Genomic DNA, 15,167 nt, shown 5'->3' on the forward strand with positions numbered 1-15,167 from the left:
TTTTTCAGAAGGCAGAATTAATCCTGTAATACAGGCTGGTCACCTTAAGGGTTGGAGCTGCTGTCAGCATGGGATGACCAGTGCACAGGCAAGGGCACAGTTTGCCACTAGGGAACAACTTACATATTTATAAAAAACAGAAATCTGTGGCCCTACAGTTCTGACCATACAGGACTGGACCAAATCCAGTTTTGCTTAGTCAGATGCCCTACACCCTCCTCAGTATCCACGTGTTTTTAAGAGCTGTGGAAAGCAGGAGCTGCATTTTTAGGTGAAACTAAAGCTTCAAAGCCAACAGGTTGCAGGATCTTGCAACCAGACTTAGGCTTTCTAACCTCACTATCCATGTAAAACTGCATTGCAACATCCTAAAAGTGGCTGCAGTTAACACCAGTACAATGTACAAACAGTGATTTATCAACATTGTATGCTTTATTGAAAGTTGACAAGTGCAACAGTTAAATACATTGACGTGTTACAACTGTAGAGAACATGCACAAAAACATATGCATACTACTATACAGATCATATGCAAAAAAATCCATACTGGGAAATCCAATTTTCTTTCTTTAATTCTTTGCTAGCAGGGCTTGATAATTTTTGGAGTGGTTTTTCCCGTCTTGAACCAAACTACAACGAACAATGATTTACTTCAAGATTATCAGCAGCCAGGGAACTTCAGAAGTTACACAAACAGCATAAATCTGCCAAATTCTGAACAGTTGCGTAGGTGCATTCTTATTTATGTAGCATAAAAAAAAAACTTTTCAAACTTCTTCAGATCAGCCAATGAAACAACTAAACTTCAATCTGTACAACCTAAATAGTTACAGTTTTCTATTTTACAAAGTAATTACACTAAATACACAAATATACAGTAGGCAAATAACCTTCATTGTAATTATCCTATGACCGAACAACTGCATTGTCACCTACCTGTTTTCTATATATAATACAGCTTTATGCACCTGTCCACTGCTTCAGAAATAGGTGCAAATATTTGCACTTAAGGTTTCAGGTGACAATTAAGTGTTAAACACTGAGATTACCTTTCTCCCTCTTCCTCTTAGATCCTATGCACCAGTCCACACTTTGGAACCCCAATGCACTACAGGGGATTGAGCCATCACTTTTTACTCCAGTCTATTTCTTCACGTTTCCAAGCTCGAAAAGCACTTGTATCAGCTGTATCACTGGATGAGTAGAAGATTTAAAATCAAACCAAAAAAATTCAGGCATGCAGCTTCGTTTTTCAGCCATTTGCAGAAGCTGCTGGAGTCCCCAGTGTACTTGTGCTAATTCTCTGGAAGAAGTTTATTTTATTCAACCAACCTAAGAACAAAGACTCCTTCAAGCCAAAGGGGTAAGGGAGAGTAGAGAGGGACAGATGAGTGTGTAATACAAGGGGGATAAGCCTCTCCTGATGTGTGCAAGGCATGGAGTCCTCAGTCTGGGTTGCAATGTGCATTGAAATGGATGAAGGGTGGCTGTGGCAGATTCCCGCCAGTCCTCCTCGCTCTGGGCTGTCCAGAGGCCAGCAATCACGACGGCAATGACATCTTGAGCTATGCTGAAGGCCCTGAGCCCTGTGATGCTGGCTGAGCAGGCTGCTGTGTTGTCCCTTGTGACTGGGAAGAGGAAGGCGGAGAACCAGTCTGCAGCTGTGCTTGGAACTGGGCAAGCTGCTCTGGGCTGGCAAGTGTTTTTAGCAGAGTGTTTTCTTGCTCCAGCTGCGAGTTCTTCTCTATCAGCTCTTTGATTTGCTCTTTGAGGACCTCCACTTCCTCCCTTACTGCGTACATCAAGTGACTCTTTACCAGATCCTGAAACGAACAAGACAGTGTGTGCGTTAGGAGAGCTGCGCAGCGCCCGGCCCGGGCTGCCAGCCTGCCCGCTGGACACGCAGCGGAGCCCCGTGCAGAGGGCCGGTGTGAGCGCTGCCCCGAGGGGCAGAGCTGTCCCGGCAGCGCCATGCCGTGCCGTGCCGTGCCGGGCTGTCACCGCCGCTGCCGCCCGGCGCGACACGCACGTGCGGCCCGTGCTGGACAGCAGGCCCCGCCCCCGAGCCAAGCCCCGCCCCCGCCAGGCCCCGCCCCCCGCGCGCCGGCTGCAGCCAGTTCTGGGCGCAGGTTGTCGCATTTCCCTCCCTCCCGCCGTCCGCGCGCGGCCGCGGGTGACGTCAGAGCGCGGCGCGGCCAATGGGCGGCCGAGTTATTTATAGCCGGGAGTTAAAGGCTCGGAGTTTGCCTAGCAACAGCCGGAGAGGCTCCCGGGAGAGCGGCTCCAGGCACCGCTCCAGTAACAAAGGGCGGCCGGGCCCCCGGCACCGCGCCGGGCGGGGACCGGGACAGCGGCCGCCGCGGGCCCCGAGGTGAAGCCGCCGGCTCCGGGCACCGCGGCGCTAGTGCCGCCCGCGGCAGACGGGCGCAGCGGCGGGGGATGCCCCGGCTGCAGCCCGCGGGGGATGCGCTCGTTGGGCTTGCGCTCGCCTGCGCTCGGGGGAAAGAGTTAAAAAAATAAAATGAAAAGTACCCCAAAACGCCCCCTCTCTCGGAGTGTAAAACCTCACAAACACACTCCGCTTTCAGCCCAGCAGCGCCCCTCCGCCGCCGCATGGAACCGGAATCAATCGTTTGGGGGGGCAGGAGCCAAGAGCAATGCCGTCATTCCCTCCCCGGCATCAATACACTAACGTGCACATTCCTCCCCGCAGCAAGCCTTTGATCAATTATAAATAAAAGCAAATAAAAAGAGCTCCCGAAACCAAACCCGTGCCTCCCCTTCCGTCCCCGGCTCCGCTAGCGAAACGCGTCCCCGCACGGGTTAACCACCGCCGCCGCCGCATCCCCATATTGTTTACTGCTTCAAACACGGACAAGGTTTCATGCCCCCATCGGTACGTACCATCGCTTGCTCGATTTTGTTGTCGATAGCTACTACGCTTGCACCAGAGGAGCTGCAAGAGGGAAAGAAAGAGAAGAAAAAAACATACATTAGCTGCGGCTGAATTATTTAAGAGACAAGAGACGCGAGCACTGGCAGCCAGTTGGCTGAGAAAGTCATCCTCACGCTGCCCTGCCGCCGCCTCACCAGGATGCTCTAATGCACCAAAGCAACCTGTGAAGCCGCGCCGAGCCCCCCGCCCGCAGCCCGACCAAATATCCCGACATTTTGACCCCCGACGGACCACGAAGACAGAGCTCAATCGCAGGCTGCGGCAGAAGCGCTGGGCGCCGGGGAGGGCAGCAGCTCCGGGGGGAGAGGCGGGCGCCCGGTGCCGCCGCTGCGGCTCCCCCGGACAAAGGAGCAGCCCGGCTCTCACCTGCCCCGCTACCGCCGCGCCGGCACAGCCGCTCGGACACAACACTTATTTACCTACTGTCGAGCCTCAGAGATGAGTTGTCGGTACCCAGCAAGGACGATAAGAACGAAATCGAGAAGTGTCTTAGTTGATAAACTCCTAGATCCATTGCCACCGGTCTACAACATTGGGCATTCATGCAACCGCGGCCAGAAACGCTCCCCAGGAAAAAAAAAAAAAAACCCAGGTCTCGCTCCTCCCGGAGGCGTGTGTGCGTGCGGGGCCGCTCCGCCGGGCGAGGCGGGGCCGGGACCCTGCGGGACCCTGCGGGGCTGCGCTCGGCCGGCTCCGAGCGGGGTCAGCGCTCCGCCGCGCAGCACAAAACCCGGGCATGCCGGCCCCCCCCATCATTTATGCGCCGGCGCCGCCTCCCATTGGCTGCGCTGCCCTGGCCCCGCCCCGCGCCGCATCTCATTAGCGCGCCCCCCCGGCCGGCGGCGCCCACGCGGGACGGGCCCGCAGGCGTGGGGAGCGGGGACGGGGTGAGGAGGAGAAGGGACAGAGTGTCTGTCCCCCCGTATCCCCGAGCCTCGGCATGCGGGGTGACGGAGCGCCGCTCGCCCTGCCGGCCTCCCCCCGCCGGAGCGGAGGGGGATTTAAAAAGAAAAAAAAAAAAAAAAGAAGAAAGAAAAGAATTAAAAAATAATAATAATTAGCGGGCCCGGGGAGCGCCGGGGAAGCCCCGCACGGCCCGGCGGGAGCGCGGGACGCGCCGACGGGCCGCCCGTGGCCGCGCCGACACCGCCACCTATCGGCCCGCGGCAGCGGAACGTCCCGGCGGCGGCTCCCGCGGCTCACCCTGCCAGCCGCACCGCGCCTCGGCCCGAGAGCCGCACACTGCAGCCCCGCAAAGCCAAACACACACCCGGCAGCTCTGCCCGCTTCGCCCCTGCAACGCAGGAAAAACAGCATACCCACACAATGCACACACAACTTTTTCAGACTCCTACAATCCCCTTTATCCCTTACACACGCCGTATGAACCCATAATACCATTTATGAAAAAAATATTCAGCCACCGATCGTCTACAAAAGAGCTTACAGCACAAACCTGTGGATTTCTAGCAAGCCAGCTGATACTACTCTACAGTAACAGGGAAAATGCCTATTCACTTATTTTTAGATTGCACCATACAGCACTTAGTCTTGAAAGTTGCAGCACATGCACTGGTAATTTAGGAAAAGATTCTTCCACCTAACTGTGGTTTTCTCAACAAATGTTATGCTCTTGTGTCATGGAACACAGCAACTACATTAATCCAAGTCATCTTCTCTACCAGTATCAGCTTAGAAAGTGTCCCAAGGCAGAACTAGACCACCATGAAATAGTCACAAGAAACAGCCTCTAAACAAGACCAAGAAACACGAGAAACCTGTAAACCCACTCTTCTCTAGACCCAGACTCCCAGCAGACATTACGTTACTTAAAGGCGCAAAAAAACAAAGTCAAAAACGTTTTCCATTCTCTATAGCAAACTCCTCCAAGAGCTACAAGTCACATATTGTCACAGGTGCTGCTCCCAGAGAAGCAGGAAAGCCAGGAGGCGCGGAATAATCATCTTAAAGCTAAATTTAGCATTTGCGTATCTGCATCATCCTTCTTAGTTTATTTATGTTGTCCCAGAGTACTATTCTTTCATTCAATAATGCCAGCAGAGGAGTACAAACTAATCCTATTCACAGGGAGGTCACATTTAAGAATAACAGTTCCTCATAGCCACTTTCTCACTACCACCTGCAAGGGCTGCAGAACCCTTTGGATATCTCCCATCTCACCCTCTGGATACACGGGGAAGTTGCACGGGGTAGCACCTAACAGGCAGCAAATTAAAGGAAGTGTTTGAGAAAAACCCTTCCCTGTAGTGACTTGCAAATAAGTGACAGCAAGTAAACTGAAGCAGCACAGTAGAACATGTGCATGAGGCTCCAGCTTCCCCCCTCCTGAGGGACAAACACTGGGAACCACATTCTGCACCACACTTCCCCACACCACTTTCTCTTCAGAGGTTACTCATTACACACGATGGTACCCTATTCAGTGATCCAGTGAGCCATTTAACTGACAGTGCCAGAAGCACATCATCTGTACTGAAATCTGTATCAGCTTCTGTCCTTGACTTAATCTAAATCAATGTTTTATGACAGGTTGGGCTTCAAAATCAGTAATGTCTCAAATGACTCCTCCCCATGGCAGCTACTCAGGACAATTAATGAAACTGCAGTTGGACACAAGCTCTGGGACAACTCTGCCCCTTGTAGCTCTTTATCAGAAAAGGGGCAGAGAAGGTGTAAAAACAGTGAAGTCAAATCGCTGCTAATCAGGCTCTTATAAAAGAAGTTGAAGACAGCAAACTCACAGGCGTGGACATATCCTCAAAACTCCTGCTTTGGTGCTGCAGAACAGGCAGCAGACAATTGTATATAGTTTCATTCCGACATGTAAAAATAAAGTCATGGATGCATTCCAAGATGGTTGTTGGTTCTGCCATAATGACTGATAATTACCAAGTGCCATTATTCCATTTACAATAGAAAAATTATACCATTCTCAAACTAAATTAACAATAACACTGCCTTCTTTAATCTGTATTAATCTTCACAAAGAAGAGATAACACATCTGATCCTAAATCAAATTCCCACTAAACTCATTAACCATCTTGCATTAACTTCAGTGGGCTTTTAGCAAAATCTGTCATTTATTTTTAGATGCCTAGAAGCAGAGTTGTGATTCAACAGAAAGCTGTCAGCTGCGCAAGTAGGACTGCATATTAATATGCATGTTCTGCTTTGCCCACTCTATAAAAAAGCAAACCGTAAGTGTCCCTTTATGGCTGCGGAACAGGATCGCTAGGAAGTAAAAAAAACCATGATATAAATTACTTTAATCTCCAAAATTGGGGTGAAATTTTTTGGGAGGAGGGGAGAGCACAACTATCCGATGTTCTCATCTCAAAACCCCATCATCTGCCTGACAAGGACAGAAACTGAACTCTATATTTAAGGACTGGGTTTTTGCTTTTGCTTTTTAAAAATATCTCATTTGTGAAATAAAAAAAGTATATGGATGATTTAAAGAAAAAATAAAAGTTATCCAAAATCAGTTTTCCTCTAGAAGGGCGTCAAGATGACAACTGTGTTACTAAAAACCTTCTAACCAACTTCTTTTAACACCTCATTAACAGTTATACACGATATTTGGCTCCTGCAAAAGCTTAAATTGCTGCGAGTAGAGGTGAGAAAGGCTGCAGAATTCCTCATTTTGGTTAAGGCACTTTGGGTCTGCACTGGGTTAGACAAATTCATGCCCCTGTTAGCCCGGGATATGCGACAAGGGACATTTTTGAGTTCCCTCACACAGGATCACATGCTTTCAAAACATGCACATCTATGGGGCACCCCAGGTGCTCACAAACTGCATAAAGGAACAGAAAAAAACTCGTAAAGGTTTCCTGAGAAATCAGCAGGGTAGAATACAATATAGTAAACAAGTTGCTCACCAGCATCTTTGATCCTCAAATAAATTGAGTGCTTAAATTAAACATATATACAGTAGTCAAAGACTTTTTAGCACGTGTCACCTTTTGTAATATTTCAGCTCTTAAGCACTGTTCCTCCCACTAAGTAATTTCCTCTTGTCTCAATTTATTCAGGCTAAGCACTTGAAAAAAAGTGCTTTTCATCTTAAGCACATAATGAGGTAAACTACAGCACAGAATCATTTTGTCTCTATGCAAGTCTGGTTTGTCATATTTCTCCATGTGTGTTAAAAAGGTCTTTAAAACATTTATCTTTTAAGTACCTTGTCAGTGTATGCTCCCTTCAGATGACAACATTAAAGCCCTCGACAATCATCTTCTGAACTTAAAATAAATCTCATCTTTTGATGATGTTACAAAGATACTACACCAGAAACCATATTAGAAAAACAGCAATTGCTGTCATAGCACACTGTCATCTTATGCTCAGACAGGCTCAGATCTTCAACTATGGTTTTCAACTGCAGAATGCAAGGACTGAAGAGGTTAAAAAAATCTGCTATTTACTCAAAAAAGGGCTAAAGTAATTAGATTCTACTTCAATCTGACTGTGCATTTCACTTGGTGTCTAAAAATGGTGAATAAACAGCAGAGTACTATTCTGCCTTAAAAATTCATAGATTCAGAATTCTTTGTGTACTGACAGCAACCCCCCCAGCATCAAACTTATGCAAAATTGCTCCAAGCTAATGAGAGAGAAAGCTCTGGCTGCACTTGACATCAAGGACTGAAGTTTTCTTTTTTTCAATAGGCTGTGATATTTTTTGCTTCATCTCAGCAAAGGTACATAACTGGATAAGCTGTCCAAAAACTTTCTTTCCCACAGTAAATCTCAAATATTTTTAACAGACTAAGGAACAAAAAAAAAAAAAAAAAAAAAAAACCAAAAAAAAGAAACAAAAAAACCCCACCCACACAAGCCCCATCTTCAGATAGCCTAAATAAAGATCACAAAATCTCAGCCAACTTCCTTTTCCAGCCCCAAACTTTAAGCTAAGATCTCGATTAAAAGAAAGCCACTAATAACTTACTGCTCAGCTCCAAAAGCTAACATGTATTTTATTTCTAGATTGAATTCTGCTTATTTCAATTTATTTACTTCTACTAAATTGAAAAAGCTCTTTCTACAAGATAGTACTCTCTCAGTTTTCCTAAACGTGAGCTTTTCCTCCCCATAGTAATCTTATTTGCATGTATAATTTAGTTTATTAGTTTACTAAAAACTGGGGCTTAGTTCCATGAAAAACAGATAAAAGGGAAAGCTGTTCAAGGGATGCTAGTGAAATGAAGTGCTATATTTGTAAATAGTTTTTTTTTCCCTCTTATTTCCAGATGTGCAAGCATAACTAAATAAATATTTAGTGGAAAGAATACATACACCCCACTGGGGCTCTGGAAATAACCTGACAGTATCTCTGATCATAGTGCATACACAGAAATATCATGCTGTGAGCTCTGCTCAAGAGACAGAAGGCTGCATTTAAAGCAAGAAGATAACCATGTAAGATCAAAAGACAAACAAGGAACAGTTCTCACTGGTTCCTCTGAGGATATTCTCTTTCTCTTTGACAGGCAACTAATTGCCCAGTCAACACCCATTATTTTTAATGAGAATTATAATGATTCTACCAATTTTAATGCTGACAAAACAAAACACACTGTCTATAATCAAGTACCTGGATAAAGCCAGATACAGAGATGACCCACTTGTTATCCATCAGAGAGAACTCTGCAGGGAAATATGAGCCATCTTAAAGCAATTTTGATGCTTGGAGAGGGATGTATGGCATCCCCTTTCCCAAGATCATCCATAGATAACCATCAAGCAATGCAGTGGAGATGAAGGGCTGTGTTCTGGACACATCTGATGAGTTTCAAAGTCTCCTCACAGAGTCAGCCAAGGTCTATCATAACTCAAAACCTGAAATTATATCCAGATGCTACTTCACTCAAATTTAGAGAATTTATACATTTGCAGTAACATGTAGCTTGGGAATCATAGGCTTTCCTAATTTCAGAAACCTTTAAAGGAGTAGGTGTAAAATATTTAACTTTACTACAGGTGGAAGCCCTCCTCCTCAGCAAGCCATGAAGTGCCCTTGACTAAGCACTACAAAGGAAAGAATCCAGCAACCATGTTAGCATGCTGAAAGTTTTAAGTGAGACATCTGAGCCAGGAATTGATTTTCTTTCCTCCAGAAAGCTGTACACAAGATCACTCTGCATGCTGACATTCTCCCTAGGATGGACATGGAAAAGAAGTTTAGTGTCATAAAGAAGCATATATAGAAAAGTGATAAAATGTTACTGCCTTTCTGTTTCACTACCCAAAGCATGCAGCTGAAATTAATTTTTCCTCTATGTGAAACTTGGCTTAAATAATTTTAGATTTAATGCATAAAGAGTGTTTAATTCCCAGGTCTTCTGTGTAACTTTCACGTGTAAATGAAAGGCAAGAACCCCCTAAAGGAAAAACCACATACACAAATATTTAATCCCACTTATTCTAACAGTACAACAGATTTTTCAACCACATATTCCAAAATTAAATGAAGAGGGCAGGAAAGAGTCACTGGAGCATTTTAAGTTACAGCAACATAACAAACGTGGCAAGTATAAGGAGCAGTTTGGCACACTGATATGATGAGAATTTGGAAAGATGAAATTCTCTGTATCAAAAGGCATCTCTGACCCAGGGGACAAACAGCCCCGGAGGGACTACAGAACAGTGGGTGACACCCACCCACCCACCCCAGGTTACCTTCAACAGTACACAGTGGGTTTAGTAATCAAATTAAAAACCAGCCAAAATAACCTGCAACTAAAGAAAGGCCACATTTTTTTATTTTTGAACTTGTATTATTTTTGTTTCCTGGAGGCTGCAGAAAAGCCACACTAGGTCTCACAAAATGGGAAAACTATGTCTTATTGAGTGGTGCTAATTGTGGAAGGGGGAGATGGTGTTATCTTAAGGCTCTTCATTTTCCGTGTCCCCAGCTCCTTGTAAAGCTTACACCCATTATGCCTTTTTAAAAACTTCCTTAATCCATTCTTTCCTCTTTTCCCACCTCCTCCCGTTTCTAATAATTGAAATCCTTGAAACCTTTGAAATGATATTGAAAATCTTGAATCAACTAATAATTCAGTCAGGGTTGTTAAAAAAGTATTTACATAGCATTAACAGCTGGCCTACACTTGTCACTGAATATCGTTTGCCCTTTGATGGCCATTTTTTGGAGCAGCACTGGAAATGAAGCCTGTATTTCCCACAGAAGCCTATCACACTAGAAACCAACTCAGAGCTGCTAGGAACAGAGCCAAAACCTGTGCAATTAACCAGCGTTGTCCTATGGTCTTCAGGAAGTTGGGAATGAAGTTCCTTACCCCAGCTTTAACAGAAATTAAGAACAGCTGATGAAAAGGACAGAAACAAAAAATAAGACCTCAGTGTGGGAAAGGCACACCCGGGATGTGGAATCCCATCTGCCGTGAACGAGGATGAAAATCAGCCACTTCTCAGCTTTTGTGGTGGTAGATCACTCGTTACCACCCTGCTGTGCAGAACCATTTTAAAGTCATTCTGTTAAGTAATAATACATTGCCTACACTGCAACTCATTTACACGTATAGAAAAATAAAGACAATAAGCTCAGAGTTCAGTGCCACTTTTCTTCCTCAGCAAGTAGGTAAAGACATCAGACCTCTACCCAGTTGCCCATTTACACTCCCACAGTTTCAATCTCTGCAGTCACTGGCAAATGGCTTCACGTGTATCTGCAGTACCAATGAACAAGTAGGTAAATGACTTTCAGAGTAACTAGCCTGGCTCCAATGCATGCATATTACACAAACTTGTAATGCCATATTTCCTAATCTCAGAGTGGTCAAAATACTCTAGTAATGCCACAACGCACAGTTTATCCTAATTTGGTGTCTCCCTAAAAAAATACAGGGAAAATTCAAGACCTTCTGTTCCATCCAAGAAGAACTGCACTTTAACAGACTAAATTTACTGTAGCATATTTAAAGGTATTTTTATACTTGAGATTTTCAGAAATTTTATAGAATTTATAGATTTTACAACAGTCAAACCCCACGTAACTCCAACCATTCAGGAAGCATGGAGAGAATTTCCATGAATAAATAAGAATGTGATCTGATTTACTGCACAGTAAAGTGTACCCCAAAATATTTATTTCCATTATCAGCCACTGAGTTGAGCATTTGTGAGATAATTTCCTGCCTAACCTGTACCTTCCCCTTGACCCTTCCCCTTCCCCCAATCTGTGAAAACAAGGATATGAGAGGAATTTGATGAATGCCCATACTTCAACTCAGTACAGCACTGAGAAACAGGTACAGCTCAACTCTGGAGTGGGAAAGCACTCCCAAGCTTCTTAATCCAGGCATAGCTTCAGTGACTTAAGAGACACAAATCCTGCTGACTCACAATCACAGAAATCCCAACAGAGTATCTCCACATAAATACCATTTGCACTTCCCTTGATTAAGGAATAAATTGTAAAGCAATACTAATTTGAAATAGAATACAAGATACCTAGGAAAGTATGTAAGACTATGAAATTAGGTGTGCTTAAAAACTGAAAAATTACCTAAATACAGATTGATTGAAATTTTAATCTGACCTGACTGTGGCTTGTGGCTTTAGGGATGTATTACCTACTTTAGCACACTTCATTCTTGTAATCCTTCCACGCTGCAAACCAAAGAGAACAGAACGCAGATGTGCTGGCTCAGCATATTTTGAACATGTCCCTGGAGCACCTTCTAGGCCAGAGACTGCAAATGGCTGGCATGGGTCCAAGTCATCAACAAAAAAGCCTGTATATCCTGAAGTCCTGGTTCTCCTTCAAATGCAATCCAGCCTTCCTCAGTACCCTATGGATCTTGTAGAGGAACCTCAGGCAGTAAGAAACTCTCATTTTCCACAGAAAAGCATCTTCTAGCTTAAAAGCAGGAAGTACCTCAAGACTGCTGCATCCATGATGGCATGCAGGACACACCAGTGACATTTAGTCACCCTTGAGTGAGACATTCTGCCAACGGCAGAAGATGTTCTCTTTATCTTTTAATACACAACTTGTGAAGGAAAGAATATAGCATATAATTTCACACCTAATCAGTATCTGGGTAAACATCTTTATGCTGTGACAGCTAAATTTATGAGTGGCACCCTGTTTATGAAGCAGTCCTGTCCTCTCCCTAAAAGTGCTGATGCCTGTTTTCTGGTGGATATCCACCTAAAACACTTAATTAGATGTCCAAGGGTCTTTTGTATGTACAAGGTCCAAGGCTCATGCATATACTATGTCAGGCACCTAACACTTCCGAAAAACAATTACTTCATCCTCCACAAACCACTATCGTTATAATGACACCCTGGACCTCCATGGCTTAAAACAATTCAAAACAAAACCCAAGCAACTCCAGTATCAGAAGTCTGAGTAACCCAGTTAGTAATGCATGGGAGTCCAAAACAGCTCCCAGGTATATTTCCTCATTCTTACACAGGGTGTTAGCTCAGTGGCCACTCTTCTACAGGATCAACACAATGAGCTGCTTTCAATATAGGGGATGGAGAGAAAATCCCTACTGCAACACAGGATTTAAAGCCCTTCCTCCAGCTCCACTGACAGAGCCAGGGCATCACTGCTGCATTGTCCCACTAAGCACAGAGGACAGGAGTCATCTCTTCTAAAACCCACACTAGGCAACCTCCCATCCAGGGAGGCATGCCTCTTCCCACACAAGGTACAGAACAGGGAAATTCCTCTCTCACTCTTCCCAGCTACTACTAATTGTTGGCCACGTGGACAGTAACATCAATCAGCAGCTCAGGTACAAGCAATCATGACAACTATAAACAAAAATATTTGTAAGTGAATGTTTGGGTCACAGGGTAGCATTGCTGCCACTCAGATAGGCTGCTGACTTGAATTAGTTTGCCCAAACCTGTTTTTCAGCCCCATTTGTGAAGAAGTCAGCATTTTAAAATCAGCTGTCAATGAAATGAAACAGGTAGAAAAGAAACATTAAACTGATATGAGGTTGGGATTGGGGGAATTTACTTATACTGATAGACTGAAAGATGTCAAGGTACTTGAAAGGATTCTTTAAATCCTTGGGAGGACTGAGATGTGACTTGAATGAGAAACGACCTTTAAATAGAGAAAATACTAGATTTAAGGGGCTATCAGACTTTTGTTTTATTTCTTCATATTACAGTGCAACTACTTACTATTTGCCTAATGATGAATAAAAGACTTTTTAAAAAAGAATTAAGACCACCAGCTTATAACTACAGTGGGTTTTATAGCCCTTGCTATCATAGAATCATGGGATCATTTAGGTTGGGAAAGACCTTTAAGATCATTGAGTCCAACTGTAAAACCTAACATTGCCAAGTCCACCTGTCAGAGACTGGATGCCCATCACTCAGGAATGCTTTAAACAAACTTAAATTACTGATGTTCTGATAGGGATAACCTAAATATAATAGCACGACAGATGTTTTCAGGCCCATCTTCAATATTCATGTATTTTAACCAACTACAGCCCACTCTAGCCATCCCAAGAGTTAGCAGGTGTACCCAATGATCCCTCCTTCCAGTTTATGTCATAACCAGAGGCTGAAGTGTCTTCTGACCTGTGTTTATTTCCCTCCCACCCTCCCCAGGCTCACATCTTCTGCACTTCCAACCAAGTTTCAAAAAGAAATATGGAAGATGCCACACCACCATTCATTCAGTACAAATATGGAAAGATGCTGGTGTACATCTAAAGTGGACAGAGCCACCTGTCTGCAGTCTGCACTACACAAGAGGCTAGAGCTCCTGCATACCTACATAGACATCATTTCCAGCTCCTAAGGCTAGACAGCTCCCCAGCAGCACATAGACATTAGCGACTGCTTTTCCAAAACAACTTGGTGGAGCTCCAGAGCCTAAACTCTGGATCTAAGACTTCATTCTGGCAGCCAAATTTAAAATTAAAAATATGCATAAAGTATTTAATATTATTAAGAGTACAAGTCCTTCTCAGTATGCTGTAAACTGCCCTTGACCAAGGACTAAAAGTAGGAGAAGATTCACCAACTGTATCCATATCCTCTACATTTCAAATGAGATGCCTGATGCCAGAATCTCTTATCTTTCCTCCAGAAAGCCACACACAACTGCATTCTCTCTCAAATTCTGCATCTAAGCCAGAAAAAGCTAAATGCTTCTTTCTATTTGACCCATGTATTCAGCAGGGTCAGTTTTGGGAAAAAACACATAGCCATATGCAATACTAGGCAAGAAAGGCTGCCACTTACAAATGCCATTTACCATTCACAATTTATGGTGACATGACAACGAGCCAACCTGAATTCACAGAAAAACAACCAGGAGAAAACCAGCATCTCTGCAAGAAAAACTAGAGGAAACAAATGCAAATGAGAATTAAACAGAAAGTAGCTTGCAGAGTAAGACTCCAGGAGAAGCTGTCCAGATGTCGCTGTTGAGCAGCTAGCAGAGTAATGAATGCATCAGCTCTCAGTGGCAAGAAGGAATGACCTTTATTGTTTTGATTTCATCACATATATAGAGTTCTCAAAAGTCACTCAGATTGGTTAGTCAGAAGCCTTCCCCTAGGCCTGATTGGCCAGGCCTGCACTGCCCAAGTTCTGGGACACTGTTCCAAAAACATCCAAACTTTATCTTTATTTACAAAACACAAGAAAACTTCTCATGGGAAAAACCTGTGCTAGCCACATCCACATTTTCTGCATAATGCTAATAGATGCAGACTTTGGTTTATGACTAGAGGTGCTACATCATGCTCCCTGGTGTATCAGTAAAAGTCATAGCAAAACCTCTTTATAATGCAGAAAGGCTAAAGAAAATCACACATCTACTCCACCACACCTTTTCCATTACATATTTTGTGGGATAGCTTGGTTCATGGTAGGAAATGATCTCCTCAATATTACCTCCCTTGTTCAGTAGTATATGATGACACCAGTCACTGCTGTATACATGCACTGCTCACCCATAACACACCGGTTGCCATATAGAGTATTTCCATAATACAGGTTCTTTGAGCATTCAGATTAACTTAGTACAATTTTACTGTTCATTGGAAAGTTCAAGCATGTTTTCAGAAACTGTCAATTACTGAAAAAAATTAAAATTGAGCTTTTAAAAAAGAGTTTTCTGATGTATAATTTTATATTCTTTGAAGGGGCACCATTCACAGAGGAAAGCTG

The 15,167-nt window shown here is 44.2% G+C and overlaps 1 protein-coding gene across 2 annotated transcripts in view; it reads right to left on the minus strand.

Annotated features, from left to right (window-relative positions):
* Positions 1-413: 413 nt before the first annotated feature.
* The window catches only part of TSC22D1 (TSC22 domain family member 1), a 94,229-nt gene continuing 79,475 nt past the window's right edge, over positions 414-15,167 (minus strand). For both annotated transcript variants that reach the window (XM_085059481.1, XM_085059471.1), the window contains 2 exons: positions 2,905-2,956; positions 414-1,823 (listed from right to left, as the gene is read on the minus strand). In XM_085059481.1, the coding sequence (XP_084915607.1) occupies positions 1,566-1,823; positions 2,905-2,956 (310 nt within the window). In that variant the 3' untranslated portion in view covers positions 414-1,565. The remainder of the gene's footprint in view (positions 1,824-2,904; positions 2,957-15,167) is intronic.

This window comes from Lichenostomus cassidix, chromosome 1, assembly GCF_008360975.1.
Source record: "Lichenostomus cassidix isolate B80296 chromosome 1, HeHo_3.0, whole genome shotgun sequence".
Taxonomy (NCBI): Eukaryota; Metazoa; Chordata; class Aves; order Passeriformes; family Meliphagidae; genus Lichenostomus; species Lichenostomus cassidix.